General features: G+C 51.5%; 1 protein-coding gene across 8 annotated transcripts in view; it reads left to right on the top strand.

Annotated features, from left to right (window-relative positions):
• LRSAM1 (leucine rich repeat and sterile alpha motif containing 1) overlaps positions 1-23,885 on the top strand; it is a 28,009-nt gene extending 4,124 nt beyond the window's left edge. For 2 of the 8 annotated variants that reach the window (XM_074608272.1, XM_074608273.1), the window contains exons 2-25: positions 178-361; positions 965-1,021; positions 2,655-2,699; positions 3,163-3,240; positions 4,087-4,155; positions 4,899-4,983; positions 6,433-6,554; positions 7,735-7,825; positions 9,316-9,446; positions 10,084-10,113; positions 11,125-11,247; positions 11,337-11,476; positions 11,933-11,977; positions 12,989-13,059; positions 13,843-13,942; positions 14,848-14,935; positions 15,673-15,747; positions 17,306-17,386; positions 19,631-19,726; positions 20,304-20,402; positions 21,224-21,355; positions 21,797-21,878; positions 22,175-22,323; positions 22,841-23,885. In XM_074608272.1, coding sequence (XP_074464373.1) covers positions 290-361; positions 965-1,021; positions 2,655-2,699; positions 3,163-3,240; positions 4,087-4,155; positions 4,899-4,983; positions 6,433-6,554; positions 7,735-7,825; positions 9,316-9,446; positions 10,084-10,113; positions 11,125-11,247; positions 11,337-11,476; positions 11,933-11,977; positions 12,989-13,059; positions 13,843-13,942; positions 14,848-14,935; positions 15,673-15,747; positions 17,306-17,386; positions 19,631-19,726; positions 20,304-20,402; positions 21,224-21,355; positions 21,797-21,878; positions 22,175-22,323; positions 22,841-22,966 — 2,187 coding nt within the window. In that variant the 5' untranslated portion in view covers positions 178-289 and the 3' untranslated portion in view covers positions 22,967-23,885. Of the gene's footprint in view, positions 1-177; positions 362-964; positions 1,022-2,654; positions 2,700-3,113; positions 3,241-4,086; positions 4,156-4,898; positions 4,984-6,432; positions 6,555-7,734; positions 7,826-9,315; positions 9,447-10,083; positions 10,114-11,124; positions 11,248-11,336; positions 11,477-11,932; positions 11,978-12,988; positions 13,060-13,842; positions 13,943-14,847; positions 14,936-15,672; positions 15,748-17,305; positions 17,387-18,914; positions 19,384-19,630; positions 19,727-20,303; positions 20,403-21,223; positions 21,356-21,796; positions 21,879-22,174; positions 22,324-22,840 lie in introns of those variants that run through there. The other 6 variants (XM_074608271.1, XM_074608279.1, XM_074608278.1 and 3 more) reach the window with 6 other exon arrangements.

Raw genomic sequence — 23,885 nt, 5'->3', positions numbered from 1 at the left:
GCAACCAGCGCGTCTCAGAGACACAGCCGTGCTTTTGCGGCTCGTGCGAACACTTCCACCCTGGAGGTGTGCTGGAACCAGCCTGTTTGATCAAGCCAGGGAAGGGCTTAAACAAAGACAATTGCTGAGACAGTGATTTTTTTTCTTTTTTTTTCTTTTTTTCCCCCCACTTATTAGAGCGCAGTTCTGGAGTCCAGGCTCCCCAGCAAATGCATGCTCCCGGAGCCCACTGCCTTTACTTATGCTGATCATTTGTGCCACTGAGACGGAACTATAGTCAAAACTAAAGATGCCACTCTTCTTCCGTAAGAAGAAACCCAGCGATGATGCTCGGAAGCGCCTTGAATACCAAATGTGCCTGGTAAGCAGCGCCAAGGTCTTTTCTGTTCTCTGTCGTGGATGCCGGGTGAATTGGTATGCCCCCTGCGTTACCAGAGGCACCTGCGTTTTACAAGTGGCAAAATTATGCCTGTTGGATGTCTGTAAGGTGTTTTGGAAAGGAAGGCTTTGTTATGTACCAATAATGAAACCGGTTTTATTGAATTTATTCAGTTGGAGGGTTTCTGATCAGCTCCTGTGGGGTTGAGGAGATATAGCTTAATCTGTCTGTTCCAGGATTAGTTCTGTATTGCATGAACTTAGTTTAGGTTCAGGATATTGAGTTCTGAAGACTTAACAGAGGCACCAGCACAAGCAGGTTTTCTTGCCTCTTGCAGTACCTTTTAAAGAAAATAATTCCGGAGATGCAATGCTGCTTATGGTGAGTTTCATTTTGTCCAGTGTCCAGTTTCATTGCTGTTAGCAGCTGCATTGGGTGTAGTCATCTTTGAATTACATAGCTGCGGCAGAGAACTGTGATTGCGTTTTCTAGGGAGGGGCCAGTTGAGTGGTTTAGTCGATATGAGCAAGAGGCCGTGTATTCCTGCACGGTCTAATTCTCTGGATGCGTGTCTTCTCTCTCCAGGCAAAAGAAGCTGGTGCTGGTGACATTCTTGACATATCCAAATGTGAACTCTCAGAGGTACGTTCGCCACAACTCCCACTATCAGCTCACAGGTCTGAATTCTCTGTCTGGTTCTTATTAACAACTGTCAGATTTAGTATCACGTCTGTGAGCCTTGAGACAGAAACGGCCTTGTTACTGGTCCACTTCTTCCTATGTCTGCTGAGCTCTGGCTTTCAGGTGAGGGTTTCTTCCCCGTTTTTTAGTGGGAGATTGCCTGTCCTACCTGATGCTTCAACGATATTTCTGTCCTGGGAATCCATTTTCATTTGACAAGGTGGGAATAGCAGAGTATCCTCCACCAGTACCTTGGCAGGACCCTAGTTTGGGACCTCATGGTCTAATTTTGCTGGTCATAAGGGAATTTGTTTGCCAAAGTCTGACTGTTTCTAATCTTAGAGCTACAAAGTCTGCCACCTGTACTTATTTTTCTGTATAAGTGAAAATTCCTGGTTCCAGGCTGCTGGTTAAGGATGGAAATCTCACTTCCAGCTTGGTTTCTTTTATGGCAGCCAGCTAAATTAGAAACAAGCTGTCTGCTGGAGTGTGAGCCGTTAGTGACAGATTGCCAGACTTTCAGAGGGGACACAGCTTTTCATTCTGGCAGCCAGGCAATCCTGTTAAGCAGAAGCCCATTTTTATTTCACTTTCAGATTTTATTAATTGTCCCGTGTTTCTAAAACACATTTGTACCCGTGTAACCTTTTGTCACAGGATGCCTTTACCAAACAAGCTAATAGATACTACACTGCTCTCTGGGGAGAGATTTGGGACCATCCTGGGGCGGACAGCTGTCTGCTGTGCAGTATGAAATGGCTTTGCTGAGACTTTGGCATGTTTTGTTCCAAGATCAGAAGCCAAGAGCATCTTGTGTGTAGGTTTGCGAGCTGTGTGGGACAGTCTGCGAGCCCGTCTGGGTAAAAGGCTGGCAGACAGAGGATGCACTGAGCCAGCTCCATCCATAGCTGCAGCTGGTCTTGGGTGCCCAGCGGCTCCTTTTGGATTGGTACCATAAAACTCTACCTTGTTGTTTCTTTTTAGCCTTTGTTGTTTCAATAAATAAAGTGAGACATCAGTTTGGTCTTAAAATTAACTCTGGACAAGAGTTTGGCTGATGCTGGTTCCATGCTGCAGAGCAGGTCCCGGTGCTCCGCCTTGGCCGGCGTGGGCTGTATTTGGTGGCACATCCCTTTTCTGTCTGCCCCTCTCCTGCAGAGCCTGGCACATACGAGGACACCGAGTCCCGCCTGTTGCTCACCTTTCTCGTTTAGCCCCCTGCAGCGTGTTTGCCGAGGTTGCAAAACCATAGAATACATTTGTATGATGAGGAACTGAAAATACGCCTGAACTCTTGAGTCATCTGCACATTGAATATTAAATCACGCAAGACCTGAACTTCTGCCTAAACCTCAGTCTGTTCTCTGCTATGCACGACACTGGCTTACTGTGGAGAGCCATTGCCAGCCGTTTAAATGGAAGCTAACTGGGAAGTACTGGCATCCTGGGCCAAAACCAGGGGCCGGTAATTTTAAGTATCACTTGTGTTTTCATTAAAGTTAGTTGTTCACACTTTACAGGTGGATTCTGTAGAAGTGCTTACAAATATAATATCTTGAGAAGTCTGACACGACTGTTTTTTAATTGTTTTTAGGTTCCTTATGGGGCCTTTGCAACTTGTAAAGTCTTGCAAAAAAAGGTAATGTTGCAATCAGAAATTATTAGATAATTCTATTATTATGCTTGAATACTTTTGTGGTGTTTGAAATGACTGTATGTGGTGAATACTTTTGTGGTGTTTGAAATGACCGTATGTGGTTGTTTATATGTTGCTTCAGAAGGAGTTTGCTTGTAATGAATTTGGCCACTTGTACGCTACTACGTAGAGAGCAGTTTGGGTAGGGCGAATCCTGTCTGTGTGCTTCAGAGCTAACTTCTGTCATGAAAGACGAGATGGTTGTTTCTCTCGTAGCCTATCTAATGATATTTCTCATGTAAGGAGCTAGGTTCTTGTTTTAATTGTATTATTTTAATATTTTATATCATACTGAATAAGATGTTGTGCTCTTATACAGCCTCCATAATTAAATCTCAACAAATGTGCTTGTTCTAGACAGCAGTGTCTCTTGTGTTCCTGTTTCCAAGGGATTTTTCCTCCTCAGGTGCTGATTATCCATACGAATAATCTGACATCTTTAGTTCCAAAGTCCTGCAGCCTCCTGAGTCTCATAACTGTGAAGGTAATTGTGATTCTTAAGAGTTAATCTGAAGCCTATTTTCCATGCATTCTAGCTGCATTAAAACACAGACACCCAAATAAATCCCTTCTGTCTGCCAAGAATCAGTGAAACCCGCCTTTCCTAGTTTTCCCTCCCAGGTAGACAAATAGCGGTTTGTATGAAATCGTAATCGGTCCCAGGACTCATTTATCCTCTTCACAATCCCATACTTGCCCCCTCAACGGCCTCTCACGGTGGTGGTCGGTGTGTTGTGGGGTAGATCCGTCTCTCTCCTGCACTGGTGGCGCGTTTGACTGGGACCGAAACTGGTGATGGGTGACCGAGTGTGATGGGCTGTATTGCCGTACCTGTCATATAAACGCTGAGGGCTTTCAGCTCCGCCACCTGCGTGCTGTGGTTCCACAGGAGGCAGAGTCATTCCAGCAGCTCACTTCTCCCCTTGGAGGGAGGTCTCCAGGCGTAGTCCTGCCCTCTCCCTGCGCTGGTGTTGGAGCAGTGCAGCTTCCGTGGAGCACTTCAGCTCACCGATCCTGCAGAAAATGTCCTTTTCTGCCAGGCTGGCTCCATGGAAGTGATTTATCCAGTTGGCTCGTCCAGTTCTGTGGAACAGCTCCTTTGGTGTCACCGCTCTCCCTAGTCTTTTGTGTCTTTATCAATATATACAGGTTTGAGTTTTCTAAAGACCTACAAGAATTAAGTGCCTATGTCTCCTTGAAAACTTAAGCCACTTTTCTAAGCCCCATTAGAAGTGAAGTAGTTTTCATTGCTAGATAATTCATAACCTTTCATTCTTGCACCATGACTTCTTTTCCCAACCTTGTTTGATGAAACCATCTATTCTTCCAGGTTCTAGACCTGCACGACAACCAGCTGGCATCGCTTCCTGCTGATATCGGTCAGCTGACATCTCTTCAGGTAAAAGATTTGCAGCTGCATCCCAAGTGTCTGTAAAGGGCACGTTACAGGACAGCACGAATATGGGGTTACTGCTATTTGTTTTTAATTAATCACAACTTAAATGATGGTCCTCAGAATGTCAGATCTGTCTCATTGACTTGGCTGTTGCTTGAACGGGCTTGTTGGAGAGGGAGAGCAGGAGAAGAGCAGGAGAAGGGCAGGCACACTGAGTTATATAGACCCAGCTCAGTGCAAGGGCCGTCAGCCCAAATGGCTCACGCTGCCAAACCAGTGCTGTGAGCAAGCAGAGCTGGAGCTTCCAGTCCTCTTGATCTCCCAAAATACTCAGGTTTTACCATTCTCCCTGGTGTGATTATGTGGAGAACTCAGTGCAGCGGGTCATAGTGCACGCTGAGGGTCCTCTCTGCTCGGCGTGCGGCTTTAGGTTCAGTCACCGCTCCCTGTGGGAGCTGGGGAGGGGGAGCGCTGCCCTGGAGGGGAGGACACTCTGCTGCCCAGTTCCTGCATCTGGCTTCAGCACCTGCTGCTGCTGTTGGTTGTGAATAGGGTTTCTTGCTGCATGTGGTAGCTAGACATATTCTGTGTCCAGGGCTTCTAGAAAATTATTTTTTTTTTTAAAGCCTAAATCCAATTTCAAGTTGCCCTTCTGGGCCTGAGAGTAGTCCCAACAGCGGAGATGTGTAGACAGCCTGAGGCTTGTATAAAGAATATCTTGAATATCTTTTCTGTTAATACCTTAGGTCCTAAACCTTGAAAGGAATCTTTTAAAATGTCTTCCACAATCTATAGGAGACCTTGCCCAGCTCCAGATGCTCAATGTGAAAGGTATGACACACGTTTCTTGTCGGTGCTCTGGGCAAAGCACCATTTATTATCTGGGTTGTGTTGAGCTGCATTTGTAATTACTCCTTTCAACCAAAGCAAGCACCGAGTAGTTTACACTATGAATGCTAAGGAAGAACACAAGAAGGATTTGAATTCAAATAGTTGTCAAGGCAGGGTAAATCATCTAAGCTGAAAATGACTCCTAAAAATTCCCCGAGTTATTTGGAGTTAACTAGGGTTGTTCGGCTGCTTCTTAGCAAATGCACACACTCTCTGCCGTGGTTCCTGCCGTGTGGTTCAGCTCATGGCTCTTGGGTTAAACTTGCTCTGGATGATGTTTTCATTCAGCCCATTGCCTTTTCTCAGCGGAGAGGCTGTTGGGTCATCGTGCCTGATCTCAGCAGCTGGAAGCGTACTTGTGTGCCTGCACGTGGGCAGCGTTTCAGAGCCCCAGCTGCCTCATGCCTGCAGTGTCGAGGGTGCCGAGAGGGCTGGAGGCACACGTCTTCCTCCGGGAGCGTGAGACCCACCTTGAGCTGGGAGTGCTGTGTGTGTCCTGCAAGAGGAGTCCCAGGCCAGGGCTTGTCCCCCTCTGGATAATGATTTAGACCAACCTAAGAATGCAGATTCAAGTGTAAGAAAAGTAGTAGGTCTCTGGCAGAAGCAGTTCAGTAACACAGGCAGAGCAGTCAGCCTGGGTGAACTGAATTGCAATTAAGTCCATGGACACGCACCCAGAGCTCAGTCCTGTGAGCCTGTGTAGCCCTGCCAGCTTTGCACAGCCCTAACACAAAGGTCATAACTGTACCTCTTGTGAAGATTCCCGGGCATTTTCTAGATACGCAGTGCCATAAATTTGGGAGAAAAGGAGGCTGTGTTACAGGGAGTTGTTGCTGAAACAGGGAAGGAAATGGAGGGCGAGGAACTTGGCAGTACAGCTTAGTTCATTGCCAGAGCTGTCTGCAGCACCTGGCCTCTGAGCCCTAGATGTGCAGTCCCACACCAGTCCCCTTTCTCCCATCTCTGGTACTTGCACCAAAGGAAAGGATCATGGAATCGTTATGGTTGGTAGAGACCTTTAAGATGATCAAGTCCAACCGTTAACCTAGCACTGCCAAGAAGACTTCATGTTACGAATATTCTCCCGATAAAGAGCACAGATCCAACCTGCAGCAGTGACCTCAGCTAAGAAGGTCCTTTCAGCATGGGGAAGCACTGCTGGACCGCTGCGCTTGGGCTGAGTGCAGGTAGATCTTGATCCCCATTTGCCTTGGTGGGCAATGGCAGCCTTTGGAGTCCTCGTGTGACCCAGGACAGCCCCATCCCTGTAGCAAGAGTATGGAAAATGAGTCATGTGTATGATTATGGTTTGGTGCTCCAGCAGATGAACTTGCTGGGTTCTGCTTTGGAAAAGTTATGTGGTACTAAATGGCTTTTCTCTCCCTCTAGGTAACAAGCTGAAGGAGCTGCCCACTACTGTGAGTGGCTTGCGGAGTTTGCGCACTCTGGATATCAGTGAGAACATGCTGCAAGAACTGCCGCGGGTGCTGGCTCACGTCCGCACGCTGGAGGTACACACACAGCCAACCGCGTCTCTCTTCCCTTCCCAGGCTGCTTCCTTTCCTACTTGCTCAATATGATAATAAATTTAGCATAGAAAGTGAATTTTTAGGGCTTGGGCAGGATGTGCTGTGGGGGATTGTAACAAGGCTATATGTGGTTCACGGAGTCCGAAATAGCTTTTACGTACCCTTCCTGCTTTAGTCTTTTATGATTACTTTTTGACATGGCTTAATCATGACAAAAGGAATCCACAGGGAGCGAACCCCCAGGTGTTATCTGCCAGGGCTTCGAGAGCACGAACTGTGCTTGTGGGCTCAGGTTGACTCAGCCACTTTCCACCAAGGCTGATTCTAAAGGAGCAGATGGGATATTTCCGATGAGTTTTGTGCCTCCGTTGCAGTGGCAGATCTCTGACTCATTGTCAGCCTCCGCGGGCTTCTGGCTCCCTGGAGTGCACATTCAAAATGGGACAAGCATCGAGATTTTTATGGATGTGTTACATTCTGGCTGCCAAACTTGTCAGTACTAAAGTGGCGCAAATGTCAGGCAACAGGGCTGACTCAGACACCAGCACGGAGGATGTGAATAATTGCTCTCCTGTCTCAAACACACGACATTAGGCTTCACTTCTCTTGCGGGCAGTCTCTGAGATGAGGGCTCTGCGCAGCTTGCTCCCCTGTCCTTGATAAAGTGGTTCCTTTCTAGCCCTTCCTGCTAAGCCCTTCTCTACAGGAGGCAACATTAGGTCCTTTTGGTGGCCAATGTTGTAGGGCAAAACAGCAAGCGGTCCTTCCACTCGTTCTTTATAGTACCCCTCTCTGTGCCCTTTGTGTCGCCATCCCTTCCATGTGTCATGCGTAAGGGCTCCAGCACACTGAAATGTAGTAGAAGATTTCTGTAGTTGAGTAGTCCTGTGCCCTCTTGTATTTAAACACAAAGTAGACGTGTCCGCATGAGGGGGAAGTTCCACTGAAGGGCCAGCTCAGAAGCTCCCAAATAAGGGACACCTCTGAAAGGTGTCAAACACCCAGCAGAAATTCAGTGCAACCTCGTATTTAGGTCAGGATTTACGGTAACATGAAATTATCACTCCATAAGTGAAATTTTGGGGAGCTGCAAGGATAACCGCGGTTGGACTCTGCCTGGGCCATCAGAATAACCTGGAGCTCTGTGTGTTCTCTTTTGGAGACGCTGACCCTGGATGCCTCTTCCATGAGCTACCCATCACCTGATATTTGCAGCGCAGGTACAGAGTCCATTCAGCAGTTCCTCTGCAAAGGTAAGCACGAAGGGCCTGTGGACGGCAGTGAGAACTTGGAGGGCTGCGCTGTGCTCTGACTAGGTGCTGCGGCGTGTTCGAAGATTGCATTTATGAAGGACAATTGCGTTGATGGGTACAAGTTACTCCTGGGGAGATTTTGATTGGACACAAGAGGAAAATTTTCACAATAACAATCAGCCATTGGAATAGTCTCCTCAGGGAAGTGGTGGATTCCCCACCATTGGGCACTTTTAAGGTTTGGCTGGACAGGGCGCTGGTCCGTCTTGTCTAGACCGTGCTTTTGCCAAGAAAGGTTGGACCAGATGATCCCTGAGGTCCCTTCCAACCTGGTGTCCTATGATTCTATGATTGCTTCTATGACAAACATCGGATTGGCTCTGCTTGGGGTGGTTTCTGATGCTCTGCACGTGTGGCAGGCTGCTGGGTGGGTTATGCGTGTTTGCTGGCAGACAGCAAAACAGGAGTCCTTCTTTTAGACTTGCCTCTTACTGTCACACTGAAATTTATAATGGTTTTGTTAAAACATCGGAAGAGCTGGGTCAGAAACTGTCTGAGTGACTATCAGAAGTCATTGCATCTCTCTGTGGTTTTGTTTTCTCATGTGTATTTTCTCAAGTGGGAGGATTGAACAAGAGGGAATGGCTTCAAGCTGCAGCAGGGTAGGTTTAGGCTGGACAGTAGGAAAAAATTCTTCCCAGAAAGAGTGGTCGGACACTGGAATAGGCTGCCCAGGGAGGTGGTGGAGTCACCGTCCCTGGATGTGTTTAAGGCTTGTTTAGATGTGGTGTTGGGGGATATGGTGTAAGGGAGAACTTTGTAGAGTGGGGTTGATGGTTGGACTCGATGATCCCAAGGGTCTTTTCCAACCTGAATGATTCTATGATTCTGTGATTAGGCATCATCCAGGTAGAGCTGCCCTGGGACAAGGAGATAGACTCAGTAGTCATTCAAGGTCCCTTCTACCCTCATTTTCTATGAGAAAGAACTTGGGGCCTGCAAACTGATGGTGTGTTAAGAGAAAGATGAAACCGGGTAGAAAACTCAGAGGACAAAAATAACGTACTGTGAGTTTGTAAACACTGAGTTTTTAATATAGACAGGAAGGTTTGGTAGACGTTTTATGCAGGGGAAGTGCCTTGCCAGACATTGTGCGAATCCCTGAAATAAAAGGACAGTCAGAACTTAGTTTAATATGGGCAGTAACATTTGCAGCCCTGCAGAAGTCAACGTGCCTGAACTTGCGTGAAGGAAGCATTTCTCTCTCAGCTTTGATCATCTTCCTGGTGGGGTGGGGTGGCACTATCTCCTCTCAGAGCTTCTTGTTGCTAAACCTGCCTGAGCTGAGGGAGCTCTTTTGGATGCTCGTCTGTGCATGGGGAGAGCGAGCACAGTTGGGAGCAGTCTCACACATCAGCCAGCCCACAGCCATGCTGCCAAGGAGGTCTTCAAGCACCAAATGTTCTTGTTTTGTGTCTGATACCTTCCAGAGTGTGGAATTGCGTACTACCCTCCCTCGCAGTATCTGCTCCCCGTGCTGGAGAATGATGGAGGAGGAACATCAGTGGATGGGGTGGACAGGGCAGTGCACAAGTACTTGGAGGAGGAGAGCGAGTGGCAGGTGAGGCTCTGCTGTGTGTGAAGTTGTGTGAGAGGGTTTTGGATTTGTCTCTCCACTCCATCAGTGGATCTCACAGCAGTTAGCACATCATCCCTCATCACCTTGGCCTCCCTGAGATGCGTCTTTTGGGACCAAGAGAGCATCAGGGCTCAGAACCAGGCACAGCACTGTGGGCGTGGGTGGCTCGTCACCTTCCTGAGGGCTGAGGATGGTGTTACCACTGGTGACTCCTGGAAGACGCATCGCAAAGAACTGTCTCCATCCTTGAAAGCCATGGTGCAGTCGAGGGGCAGGGGTGGCAAGGTGACACGGTGTGTGCAGCGTGGTAACACGTGCGGTTTTTTGGGGGGACAGCAAACTGCAGAAGAACCTTGTGATTCGCTGCCAAGTGCTAGGCATGTCCGGCCCTTCCTGGGAAAGGCAAGGTGCGTCGTTAGGTAAGCTGTGCTGATTAGCAAGTGCAGAGTGAATGGCTGTGACCCTGGAGAAGCATGAATGACTGGACTTTGTGGCTGTGTAATCTTGTGCCTTTGGTTGATGTCTTTACTCAGTTAGGGGAAAATATAACATAGGGTAATAATATCTATTAAAAGTGGCTCCTTGGAGTAAATGTCTGCTGATATTGTTTATTTTTCAGAACAAATTCTTGGATTATGAGAAGAGGAAGGTAAGGATGAACCCCTGCAAATGCTTTGCCTGCAGAACAGCTCCACTTTCTTTTCTTTTTTTCCCTCCCTTTATCCAGTTTCTCAGCCAAAACTGAACGTTTTGAGAACTGATTTCTTGCATAACCCCCCCCCACTCTGCCAGAGCCGCTCACTCCTCGCTGCAAGCGAGAGCGTGGGGGAAGCTGTGGCTGACTCGTCTGACACACGCAGCCGACAAGCTGCCGGCTCTCTCATGAGCGAGCAGCTCCAGTTTAAATCAGTCTGGGTTTGCGGAGTTGGATCTGGGGGCTTTCACACCAGGTGGCTTTTTTCTTGCCTCTCTGTGCTGAAAGCTCGGTTTGTTTGTCACACGAGGTGGGCAGACGTGTGCGAGCAGTCCAGGCACAGGCTGCTCAGTACGTCCCTTTGGCTCGTGGTGCTACCAGTCCTGCTCTCTCCTAGCAATCCTTGTTTCTGTCCTCACCTGCCTGCATTTTTAGGTTGCTTTTCTTTTTATTTCACTGCTCTCTGTCTCTTCCCCCATGCAAGGCTCACTTTTAAATAATCACAAGCTCCTGTCATGCAGTTCACCTCTCCCTGTGGCTAGAGCTGCTTGTAGCGGGTTGCTGCCTTCGCTCTGTTGTCTTCAGACAAGGGAGTCCCCTTGCCATCTGGAATTGAACACATCCTTAATTTTGGGCTTCCCTCCGGGTGTCTGTGCTGGCTGTTTCAGTTGTATGAGCTGATGCCCAGGGACTTCGGCGTCATGACTGTGAAATGAGTTGTGGGGAGTTTGGAGACTGTCATAAAGAGAGCAGCAGCTTCTGCATCACAGTTTTTGGGTTCCTAAGGAGATAACGTTTCCATCCCGTAGTCAAGCCTGCTATTAGCCATTTGGCTTCCTTTCTTGTAGTTAAGGGGATTACTGTGCCTTGTTTTACGTTTTTGCCAGAATTTGTTCTTGCTTGGGAAGGAGCGGAGCCAGCAGTCTACTGATTTCTGGCATTCGTCTTTCTTCTTATTCCTCTCAGGAAAAAAAAATGCAGGAGAAGCTGGAATTTGAGCGGCGCCTGAACATGGGGCAAAGAGAACATGCTCTGCTTGTTCAGCAGGTCAACAGTCAGAAGGGTGAGATACTACAGACAGTGAGAGAGGTAGGTCTTCTCTGGGCCGGCCCCGTACAAGACACTGCCTTTCCTAAATTGACCACGTTCTCCTTTGGTTCTCTCTTGCTTTGGCCTAGGACCAGATGAGGCTGGAGGAGGGTCTGACAAAGCACCAGCGCTATTTGGAGGAGGAGCGCCTGAAGCTGCTGCAGCAGTTGAAGCAAGCGGAGCAAGGCATTGCCGGCCGTATCCAGAAGCTGCTGGAGGACAACCAGAGGCAGGGTCCCAGAGTGTCTTGCAGTGATCTCTGTCCCTCAGGGGCTCATGTTATTTGGTCCCGTTCTGAGTGGTTCATTTTACCCTTTCTGAGCGTTATGGAACTGGTCAGGATTGATGTCTGTAGGTGGTGCCGTAGCTGTTGAACTGCCAAAGTCCCATTTAAAGGAAGTGGAATTTGGCACCTTAAAAAATTGTGTTTCGCACATATGTGTGCTGTTAGAGTTTTGCAGTGCCGTGGAAAAAATTAGAATTCCTCATGGAAGGTGCATATTTGAACACTGGTTCTTAGGTACCGCTGACCTAGATCTGCTGGATCCCCCGCTGGGCTGGTGTCGACGCAAGGTTACCAGCCTGCTTAAAGCTGCTCCTCTGTGCATGAAAAGCAAAGTCATTTTCTGCCCTCTGGGGCTGTCCTGTTCAGCTTGATGGAAACCTTTTGTTGTATCTTTTTTAGGCAAAAACAAAGTGCGGACATTCTGAAATCCTTGGAGAATGAGAGGTGAGTCTCCTTGAAATAAACTCTTTTAGAAAAAGGGCAAGAAGCTGGGAAAAGGGCTGGGACCTTCCTTTCAGTCTGAATCCACCTTAGGTCAGGGAAGGTTCATCTCATACCTGCAGCTGGTTCTGGTCACTGTTGGAGGCAAAACACTGTACTAGATGTGCCTGGTCTTACCCAATCTGGTAAACCCTATGGAATAGTGATTTTACCTCTTTTTCGTCTCTGAGTGGCCCTAGCTAAGGAGTATGGGAACAAACCTCTGTATTCAACTGACAAGGACCAACAGAAATCTCGTATCTGTTGGAAAGCAAGATGTTTATGAAGGAATGTGTACAGGCTGGGAGAAATACACTGAAAACAAGGCTGGTTGTTCAGCCAACACTTTGAGCTGGCTCTGCCACCAAAAGTGGTTGTCCCCAACTGTCCCCTGCCTATATGCTGCCCCCTCCCTTCAGCCAACTATTTGTGCTGTGACAGTAAAGTGGATGGCGGGGGACTGACCTGGCTGAAAAAGAACCCCTTTGTAGGTCAGATGATAGTTTTTCAGCCACCCCGGTTCCTGATCTGTTAAGTGGCGTCATGTGGGTTTGTGCTGGGACAAGGACACGGGAGGTGGGAATGGAGGCCAGGCTCTGACACTGCTCACTTGGGTCAGCTTTAAAGTGCTGAAGCCTCAAGAGAAAGGAAGGTAAAAAAAGGGGCTGGCACTGTGTTTGGTGAGAGTGTGTGTATGTTGTATAGATATTCTGTTTCTCAGAAAGATCCGCTTTCCAGTCTAAGAAGCAACTGTCCTCATGGTTTTGAGCAAGACTGATGTTGTCTCCCATGGATTTAGAGGCCCCTTGCCAAGAAATCGCTGAGGCTTTTGTGTCTCTGATAAGCACATGGCTTTCCTGAGGAGGTGGCAGGGTGAATCTGCCCAGCCCTTGGGCTCCGAGCTGGGTGGGTGGAGGAGGAGGGAGATGGTGCTTGGTTGAAGGAGTGGCTGAATTCTTCTTGTTTGTTTGGCAGAATAAGGATGGAACAGCTGATGGCAATAACACAGGAGGAGACAGAACATCTACGCAGAAGGGAAGTGGCCTGTAAGTCCAGACAACATTTTGGGGTGGTAAGGTGCAAGAAAGACCTGTTTCCCCTGGCGATATGCTTGAACAGGTGACAAGCATGTGGGAGGTGCTCTGTCACATGCACACCCTTGCTGCGTTGCGTGGTACGGTGGGGCAGAGCTGCAGGGGGTAGCATTGCATGTGTACTGTAGGTGATCCACTGCTTCCACCCGCACCTCGCTGCCGGTCCTCCTTGAGGTGCAAGCTATGCTCCCTGCGTAGCTACAGCACGTCACACAAGGAGTTTGTGAGGCTGGAAACAAGCACACAAAGTGCTTCATATTTCAGAGGTACCAAACAGATGTTAACTCATCAAGTTCACGAGGCAGGAGGTGTCTGGTAAAGAAGAATGGTGCTAGGGAGCCTTTTCTGCTCATGATGATCGTCAACAGATCTGCCGGGGTTGCAAGGGAAATGGTGTGTGTGTGTTGTCGCCCCAAGGATGGGTTACTCGCAGTGGGATGGGCAGAGCTGCAGCCTGTCTGGGGGTAGGGGGGCACTGACTGGGCTCCTCTGAGCTCAGAAGAGATGCAAGCACAGGCAGAGAGGAGTTTGCTCATCTAATTTCCCAATAAATAGCTATGATTCTTGCAGCTGAATGATTCTGCTCTGAAATGAATGAAATGGAAAAAATGAGGACAGGTTGGAAATGAGAGAGAAGGCACTGTTAATCGCGAGTGATTGTAGCAGCAGTGGTAGATGAGTGCCTGTTCTAGACACCCGCTCCTGACGCAGACTGACAGCCCTTCTGTCTCCTAGCTGCCATGCAGCAAATGCTGGCTGAGAGCTACAAGAACAAGCTCATCCAAATGACCTACGAGTCTCGTCGGCAAGACCTTGTCAACCAGGCCTGCTCCAGGTACAGTGGGAGTTGTCTGGGGCTGGTGGTACTGTTGTAAAGTCCCTTTCTTTCCAGCAGTCCCCGGTGTAATTCCCGTATGCGCACCCAGGAGCTCCTGCAGCTGCTGGAATGCAGCAGCACCGCCGTGTAAGAGCGGGTGACAATGCAATTTAAAGAAACTGTCAAACTTGATTAAATGAACCACCTTCTAACCACAAGAATATGCACTTTGGATTAACCATCACTTTTTTACGCTGTTTATTTTACTTTACACGTCCTGCTAAATATGGAGAATGAAATCAGGCTGGTCTTGTTCCTGTGTCCCAGCCAGTTCAGTGTCAAACTCTAGCACGGAATTCCTTTCCTCACCTCCCAGGGCTGTCTGAAGGATGCTGTTTGTATATATGTAGGACTTGTTGCATTGATGTAGGTACAGAAAACTTCTGTCTCTCTGTATTTGCAAGATGGTGAGAAATTTTAATCTGGCAGCGTCTGGCACCGAACAGAAACACCCTTGTGTGCCTGTGACCTGCCCTACGGAGGGCAGTGGGCAGACACGGTCCTGACTGCAAGTGCAGGCAATATATGGCCACATTGTCCGGGTCTCCTTCATCAGCACACCCTTTCCAGTGCGGAACACTGATGTGCAAATTCATCACCTGAACACTTGCTGGGGCAGCAGCAGCCCCTGGGTGGACTTTGAGCTGTGCACAGGCAGCAGTGGTGCTTCTGCTCTGGCATGGTCTGTGGCGCAGGTTTGGTTTGGTTGTAGGGATGGAGGTTTTAAATCTGTCAGCCTTCAGGAACATTGCTCAGTAACAAATTTCTCCATTCCTGGATTCCCTGTTGTCCACTTTTCCTCTTGTTTGCATTGAGAGTCTCAGACCCAGCGGTAACTCCATGGCAAATCCTTCTTCTTGCAGCCTGGCTGAGATGGACCAGAAGTTCCAGCAAATCCTGGCTTGGCAACAGCTGGATCAGAACAAAGCTGTCAGTCAGATCTTGCAGCAGGTAGGCGAGGGAGCGAACTGCTTGCAGGGTCGGGGGGATCAAGGGAAAGCAACTGCACATGAAAGCAGCATCAAGGGTGGGTCACAGGAGCAATGGTGGCTGGGCTGGGCTGTATGCAAAAGTTACTTTATTTAACACCACACACTAAATTTTGAGAATCTCTGGTATTCTAACAAACTGACTTGGGTGGTTGAAAGAAACATGTATTTATTTTTTAACTAGACAGAAACATTTTCAGAAAAGACAGCAGCACAGACCATGGGAAGCAAAACTGGTCTGATGATTAATGGAGAGGATTTTGAAACAGAAGTCCTGTCTTTTGGGCAGGTTTCCTGGGTGAGCTGGGGCAAGCTGCCTGCAGGAAGCATTTTCAAGGCCTCTGCTCCTTTTGAATACCTCATTTTGAACCTGGGACCTCTGCAGCTCATTCTTCAGAAGTGCTGGGCACTATTGCATAGCCTGGAGGCTCAGCGCTGCTGAAAATGAGAGGTGGGGTTCCTACAGAGCGTTCAAAATGTCTGTTTGAAGAGCATGAATATAACTTCTGTGTCTGTCTGTAAAGCGGGTGTTACCTTTCGGGACTGTGGGCTCTAAGTCATGGTGTAATGAGGACGCGGTTGCCCAGGGTAAGCACTCTTCGGGTGCTTCAGCATGAGTCACTGCAAGGTAACAGGGTTCTCAGCCCATTTGCAGCTGCATCAGCAACCTCACTAAGCAGGATTTTGCCTGTCCCTTAGATTGAGATGCAGAAGGCTGCCTTTGAAGCTCTCCAAGTGAAGAAGGATCTTATGCACAGGCAGATCAGGAACCAGGTGAGTCAGCGACAGAAGAAAGAGCAACCAGCTACTCAGCTCATACACCATTCGATGAGACGCTTCTGAGGAAGATCAAAGGGCTGTGAGCGTAGAGCAGGGTCTGGAGGAAATGAAGAGCTCTTGTATTGCTAAGAGCTCTGTAGCAGAGCATTGGGCAGTGCTGGTGGGTTAAACTACAGGCTCCCAGCTCCGTAGGAGGGAGTGACAATGCAGGTTTTAGGTTCGTGGAAGTAGTGGAATTGCCATTGCTTCAATCATCTCAGCACGAATGTGGATGAAGTGCTGGAGAGTGGTCACTAGAGGACAGACCTGCATTGCCTCTGTAGGCGTCATCTGCAATTGCAGCTGCTATTTCCTTCAGGTTATGTACTTAGCAGGGCTGCTGTTTCCACATGAGTCCACTGCATCTCCATCCAGCACATTGGAACTGCACCTTGAGCCATAAGTTCACTTTTTCTTTCCCATTCTTAGCCTGCCTTTCTGAGCTCCATTCTGCAGAAGGTGCAATGCGATACTCAGGGGGAAGAGCGAGAGCTGGTGGAGAAAGTAACGGTGGTTAATGCAAGAGTATGGGAAGATAGCGGAGGTTGATGCATGAAAATGGGTGGCTCGTTTCTGACAAAGTGCTCCAGAATCTTCCCTCTCCTGATCTGACACTAGCAGGAAAGTCTCAGGTCAGGAGTTGGTGGATAAACTTAAGAGCTTGGATATATTGAGTCACTCAGTGACCACTCTGCATTGTGCTAGAAGCCTATGGATTGTGCATGGACAACCCAGGAGACGAGTCTAACAGCCCTCCGTTGCTTGAGTTCATCAATAAGAGCCCTGCAGTTTGCTCACATTTGCTCTGTAAACAAAGGGAGTTTGTTCCTTGATACCGTGGCTGGACCCTGGACCTTTTCCTATTGAAATCCATCCCACCAGCAGCCTGCACAGGCAGCGAACGGGCAGGAGCCCTGGGTTCCACCTGCTGCAGAGCCCCGGTGTGGGCAGGAATTTCGTGGTTGGTGGCGCACGTTAAGCAGCACGGCCTGGGGATGGTAGAGGTGGCCTGGCAGATAGGCGAGCTGGGCTCTCATCTTGGCTTTGCTGGGGGATCTTGGGCAACTCACTTCACCTCTCTGTGTCTCAGCTGCCCCACCTGAAAGAGCACGTATCATTATGGGATTTGTTGGAGCATCTAGAAACCAGGACCCTGCCCCAGTTCATCTGCAGTTGCAGGTGGTGCTAGGAGGACTTTGACAATCAGTTGCTGCCTTCCAGAGTGGCTGCAAAACATTTGGCCTAACAGACTGATTGCAGCTCGCTTCTAGACTTGAACAGAAGGTGTTTAGAGTAGAGAGACAAATAGAGAGTGGGGGACACAGCTCCTCAGGCAAGAGACGAAGAGCGACCCTAAGAGCATGCATCATGGAAGGGCATTGGCAGGTTCCCCAAACTTCTGGGCAGCTCTGCAGTGCCGTCCCTCCCAGGGCAGCAGTTAGACCTCATTTTAAAAGAGCATAAATTAAAGTCATTTCACATGTCAGTAAAAAATGTTTCATCTTCTGTTTAGATTAAATTAATAGAAACAGAGTTATTGCAGTTGACACAGCTGGAGTTAAAGAGGCAAGAACTGGACACAGAGACGCTGCAGGTATGTAGGGCTCTGGGGCTGCCCCACCACTCTCTCTCGGCTCTGGGATCGCAAAAGCTCCACTTGCTTCTTTTGCTCCTTGCGGTTTCCAGATGGTTTTATGCTTAGGCAGCAGGGTACTTCCCCCCAGGACACCACAAAACCCTCTTTGTCGTGCTAACATGGGAACGTTGCTGCTGCTCCTAAACACCCCGGTGCGTTTTCAGGGGAGAGACAAGCGAGCCAGCGCTGGTAGCAATGGGTGGTTCCAGGTTTGCTGGGTGGGGAAGGTATTTTGCGATCCAGTTGTTGGCTGTCCCAGAAACACCTGCCTGCCGCGCATCGCATGTCTTCTGACATTGTTGTGTTGTGTTTTGTTTTTAAATACCTGCCAGTGGTGGCTGTCAGCTCTCCCCCTTCATTTCTAAGCCTCGTCTCCCAGGCTGCTCTGCCCCACCATCCCACATTCGATGGGCTGACCTCATCAGCAGTCACACGTTGAGAAATATCAAGTTTGGCTTAAGCAGCTTGGCTTTAAATTTTGTTATAATGCCTTTGCATCAGTTGTTTTCTTGTATGTGCTGTTTGCCAGATTAGGTCATCTGTTTAGTGAGCCCAAAATCAGTAGCAAACCCCAGGTGGTTTCCAGGAGTAGTGCACCCAGCAGGCTGGTAAGCGCTGACTTAAGACCAGATTGACTCTGAGGCCTGTGCTGGTCACCTTGAAGTGTAAAATTTGGGTTATGCTGCCGTAACTCATGCAGCTCCTCCATACAACGCTGCAGTGTCGGAGGCCTGATGGTGGGGGACTGCCCAAAGTTCATGCAGGGAAGACGAAGGAAGCCCAGCAGACGTAGTTCACATGGCAGAGGTGATTCCTGTTAGTGACCACAGGAGCTCCAGCAGAGTGCAGAAGGTGGGGCTCTGCCCAGCAGGCAGCACAGCACGTTGGCAACTTCAGCACTGGATGCTGGGAAGCAAGGTGTAAGACAGCTTCATCTCTGTTTACCCCCCGGCTGTTTGGCCATCTACAGCCCAAAGGTTCCCTGCTGTGATTGAACCCGCCCCCCGCCAGTGCATGGTGGGGGTTGCAGGGCCCACAAAGTGCTTTTCTGTGGTCATGCTTGATACCCCCCGTGAAGGAGGCTCTTGCTTCCTCCCCCAGTATACAGGTGCCTTAGTAACGAACTTGATAAGTCATCAGAAAGCGGGAAGAACCAAAAGCACCCTGAGAAAGGGGGGCGTTTGCACAGGTCTCTGGGGCAAGGTCAGTCTGGGAGAGAGCAATCCCGGCTCATCTCAAGGTGAGCTGAAGCTGCCCAGGTTTCTCATCTGGAGCAGGTCCCTTGTGTTGTTAGTCGTCCCTCTGACCTCTGCGGAGGTCCTGACGCAGAAGAGCTTTCCTGCCTCCATCAGGGCAACGCATCTCTGATCTTTGGTGGGTTTTGCCTGTGAGAGACAGGCGTTCCTGTCTCCTGCTTAGACAGAGGACCTTGTCCCTGTGTAGGGTCCAGATGCGAATCACTGAAGGTTTCCCCACACTTCTTTAGGAGGTCAGCCTTCTAACAGAGTCCTTATCCCTTTGTCCATGGACATCTGAAATCCTTGTGGCCGATGACTACTGGCTTCTGCTAGTTAATGGTCTTCCCAGCTGGTATGAGCTACCTGGGACTGAACCATGCAGAGATGCCACATGGTCTGAGGTTCCTGAGACAATTAACCTCTCCTCGTTCCCCAGCGGTGTGACCGCAGTGATGACTTGCCTTGCGGTAAGTACATCTCACACCAAGGACCCGGGGGTGCTTGGTGTGGGACCCGAGAGAAAGCAAGGCATGGGGAGGTGGCTACCTTACCTGTCCTGCATTCCTGCAGGCTTCCAGACCTAGTTTCAGGTGGTCTGTCTCAGTTCAGGAGGGGGACCGTGAACACTTGGGTTGCCACTGACTGAACATCTGGTGGAGTGATGAAGAGCTGCTGCAGGCCAACACGGCCTGGGGCTGCTTGGGGTGTGCTGGGGGTTGGCACCACTGGATAACGGTCAGTGCAGAACCAAAAGAAATGAGTTCAGCTTGGCTCTGCCCTGCCAGCTGCTGGGAGAGGGTTCAGGCTGTCTGCTCAGCTGGGCCGAGGGCCTGTGGAGCACTGGGCTTCACATCTGCTGGGACTGGTTTTGGGTATGGTGAGTGCTTTGCTGGAAGTGAGGGCAGGCTGGTTGCTCGCAGCTGGACGGTACGGAGATGTGGATGCCGGAGTCCTTCTGTTGCAGGGGGTGATCATGGAGCAACGCCAAGCGCTCGGCTACCTGCTGCAGCAGCTGCTCAAAGAAAAGAAGCAAAGGGAAGAAGAACTGCAACAAATACTGGTAATGAAGGCCCCTAATTAGGTGCCGTAGATGAGGAAGCGCATGGGCTGGCTGCAGGGGGAGAGTCCGTGGGTCAGCACAGGGATAAAGGGGAGCAGAGGAGGGCTCTGAGGGGTTGTGTCCGGGTCCAGAGACTAATTTAATTTCAGAAAGTGCTAATGGTAAACTCTCAGGGGCACAGTTACTGCCAGTCCCTGGTGCTGTGTGAGGCACCGTCATCATTGTCAGTCTCCCCCGTCAGGAAAGGGAGTCATGGCGGGGGAATGAGCGCAATCCCCCAAGGGCCCTGCCTGTGGTTTTGTAATCCTGAAGACCTCCAGACTCTCCTGAGCTTCAAGAGAGCAGGCTCCAGTGTCTGGGGCAAAGCGACCGGAGGGATGCACAACCCTAGACTGGATGTGGGGATCAAAGTGGGACCAGCCGGCAGAAGGCCGGGAATGCCCATTATACCGTGACTGTGCCCATGGCAGCGCTCTGAAGGCTGGTGGTTTCCCCTCCTATGCGTCCAGCTCAGGCTTCCCTAAATAGCACTTGCAGCGTTATCTCGGGCTGTTGAATGAATGAGTTTGTCTTCCAGCTGGAAATGGAGGCAAAGAGCGAAACCAAACAGGAGAACTACTGGCTGATCCAGTACCAACGCCTGCTGAACCAGAAGCCCCTCTCGCTGAAACTCCAGGTCGGTGCTGCAGTTAATGCTCTCACCGTAGCTGTGCTCTGCCCTGCAGGGTGCAGGGGAGCGAAGGCAGCCCTGCCTGGGCCCGCAGGCTCAGCCGAGGCAGGGAGCGGGGCACAGATCCCTCACACAGGCTGACAAGCCAGGAGAGAGCCCGGGCTGCCCTGCATTTAGCCGTCGTGCTCTGAGCGGGGCTGCCCAGCGGCCCTCTCTCATTCCTGTGGGTTGGAGGTTACGGGGCTGCCTGGGTCTGTAAGGAGCCAACCCCTCAGCTCCCTGCCAGCGGGAGCTGCCATCCCACCATCAGATGCTTGCCAGGAGCAGAGGGCTCTGAGCACCTTCCAGCCAGGGCTTTTTGTTCCAGCTAAACCCCCAAACAGCTCCACTTGGCTCCCCAAATTCCCCTGCAAATCTGTTTGAATGCAGCAACTCCTGTCCGTTCCTGCCCTAACATATTGAGTCAGGACTTTGTGCTGTTAAAACACCCGCGGGGGTGGCCACAAAGGGACGGGTCTGAGCTCTGCCCGTGCCGCAGAGTGGCTCGAGTTTGCAAAGCAGGCGCTGTTGCAGGCATCGGCTGCCAAAACTGTTACGTTTCATTCCCAAAACACAGCGGTTTGAATTGTGCTCAGGAAAGGCCTAGGGCAGAGCTCCTCCAGCTGTTGGGCGTTCGAGCTTTAGTGTCCTCGGGGGTGAGAAGTGCTTCACGCAGGGCAGAGGGGGGGAATGAGCGCGCTGCCTGGCCGTGCTGCCAGCCGTGCTGCTGCCTGGCCCCGTGCTTTGTCTCGAGAGCAACGTCTGGGAGCTCGCCCGGTGTTTTGCAGGAGGAGGGCTTGGAGAGGCAGCTGGTGAACCTTTTAATCGAGCTGTCTGCGGAACGGTACATGCCAGTCTTTGCGCACCATCGAATATCCTTGCAAGCGCTCAGCACCATGACTGCCAGTGACCTGGAAAAGGTACGAGACAGCAGATACACAGTGCAGGCTGGGACCGACTCTGCGCTGGGACTGAACCTGCCCGTGCTCTGAGCCCGGCTGTGCTCGTGGCTACGCCCACGGTCTGGCAGGAGGGAGTGTTGGTGCTCCTGGTGTGTCACCTCCCAGGAGGGAGAGGTGTCACTGCTGCTCTGTGCCCCATCCAAGGAGGCGAGAGCTCTCCCAGAGCACTTGCAGGGTCAGCTGTGGTTTGGATCTGGCGTTCGACATCCCTCAGGTGCTCTTTGTAGTAGAAAAGGCACCAGGGGAATTCCCTTATCTGGCTTTGACACCTGGCAGAGGTGTTTCCCTTGGCATGGCTGGGTCTTGCCAGCAAGGCCCAAGAGTTTGCAGTGTCCCCTTGGGGCCATGTGTCTCCTCCTTTCCCCTCCGAGAGCTAACAGCCCTCCTCCTGCACCGCAGATCGGCGTGGCGGAGGCTGGCCTGCAGCGAGCCATCCTCAAGCGAGCCCAGGAGATCCTGGCTGTGGCCAAGACGATCCCAGGTACCACTCGTTCTTTTCCACCTGGTGTTTGACGCTCGCAGCAGGTACTTGAGCCTTGAACGGGGAGATCTGTGGGGCCAGATGCTTCCCTCTGGGGAGCGGAGCCGTGCAGGGCTGGTGTGTGAGTGGGAGAGGCAGGGGCCGCTGGCGGAGCTCGGGCTGCACTGTCAGTCTGGTACCATCGACTTTCTTACTTATCGGAGCCCTGAGCTCCTGTCTGCTTGCAGCCATCCCCGTGCGCGCCGGGTGGGTGGGAGATGGGCAGCTCTCTTGGTGCTCAGACCTTGTGGTTGCAGAGCTGCTGAGGACGGTGGATGCCGAGGTCCCTGCAGCTCCAGAGCCCAGCGCTCCCTTCGAGGAGCCCCCGAGCCCTGTGGTCCCGACGGCTCCCCCACTGCAGTGGGATGAGAAGAAGTCAGAGTGCGTTGTCTGCATGGAGCAGGAGGTGAGACCCCGGCATGCACGTGGTGCTGGAGCAGGATGTGGAGTGAGGGCAGCATCCAGCACATCCCCGGGAGCTGTGTCCCCAGCCTGGCTCTGGGCAGTGCCTGGGTGCTCATCCCTCCAGCTCTGGAGCACGGCCTGGCTTAGGCACCGCAGCGGGGAGGGAGGGAGGGAGGCAGGGCAGGGCTCCCAGTGGGCTTGGGAAGGAGTTTGCTGGGCTCCGGCACTGGACTGTCCGCAGAGCCGCCGTGGGACGCTTTCGCAGGGCTGCTGGGTTCAGCCCTGACCCGAGTCCTTCCCCCAGGCCTGTTGCGCTCCTGCTGTCTGCACACACCGCGCTGGGCTGTGCCGGGGATGGAGGTCGGGGTGCGGGGCGCTGCCTCCCACGCTGTGACACCCCCGGGCGATCCCCATCTCCCCCAGCCTCGTTTTCTCCTGTGCTGGAATAGAGTGCTGCTGGGATGAGTGTTAGGGGACAGCAACACTCACCGTGTCCTCTCCTCTGTCTCTTCCCCCAGACCCAAATGATTTTCCTGCCCTGTGGCCACGTCTGCTGCTGCCAGACCTGCTGCGAGCGGCTGCACACTTGTCCCCTGTGCCGCAAGGACATCACCCAGCGCATCCGCATCTTCTACAGCAGCTAGGCAGGGCAGAGGAGGGCAAGGCTGCCCGGCACCGCCTCCGTCACCCCTTCCCCGGTGATGCTCCTCTTCTGCTCCGTGTCAGTATGAGAGAGACACTCGCACAGCATGACCAGCACCGCCCTCCCCGTGCACGGCCCCAGGATGGCTGCCGGCTGCACCCAGGAGTCTCAGCATCCTCCATATTCCCCGATGGCTTCTCACCCTCCGCCTCGGGTTCCTTCTTCATCTGCATCCCCTCCTCCTGCCTGCCCGCCCAGCGGCCTCTTGCCTGGGAGCACTGGGTGATGGAACTGGGTGCAATTCTGCCCCTTCCTCTCTGGCTGATGTATTTGCCTTCAGAAACGCTTCTCGCTCAGCGGGGGCGCAGTTAGTGCCATCTCTGAAGCCACCGTGATCTTGCAGCTCCCCCGCTGTGGCCGGGGCAGTGCCGTGCTCCTGTGTCGAGCGCTGCTGCCCGGAGGTGGGTGACTATCCCGTGGGAGGACTCGGACAGGGGCGTGCGATGCTCTGGGGTTGCTGACGGGACCGTGTGTGACACCAAAGGTCTGGGGTTTCCGCTCTGGTGATGCAGGGGAGCGTCTCTGGGACGCTGGTGGGCTGCAGCCATGGGCAGCGGGTGCCAGGGCAGAGCGAGGGGCTCCCCGACCCCTCATTCGTCCTCCTGTTGTAGGGGAGAGTCTGCAATGGCCCCAGGTCCAGGACTCGAGGGACCCGCTCTGGCCAGAGGAGCCCAGCGGGATCCCTCACCCAGGGCCCCCAGGCTGTGAGCGGGAAGCGGGGCTGCTGCCCGGCAGCCGGTGCGAGTCCCGCGGGGAGCCGTGGGGGCTGGGGCTGTGCCCGGCGCCGCTCTGCATGGCCTCTGCGCGTTGGCGTGCGGGTTGTTCCCCAGTGTCATTAATAAATAACATCCCAGTCAGTC

This window comes from Larus michahellis, chromosome 15 (genome assembly GCF_964199755.1).
Source record: "Larus michahellis chromosome 15, bLarMic1.1, whole genome shotgun sequence".
NCBI classification, from domain to species: domain Eukaryota; kingdom Metazoa; phylum Chordata; class Aves; order Charadriiformes; family Laridae; genus Larus; species Larus michahellis.
This window is presented reverse-complemented; position numbering and strand designations above follow the sequence as displayed.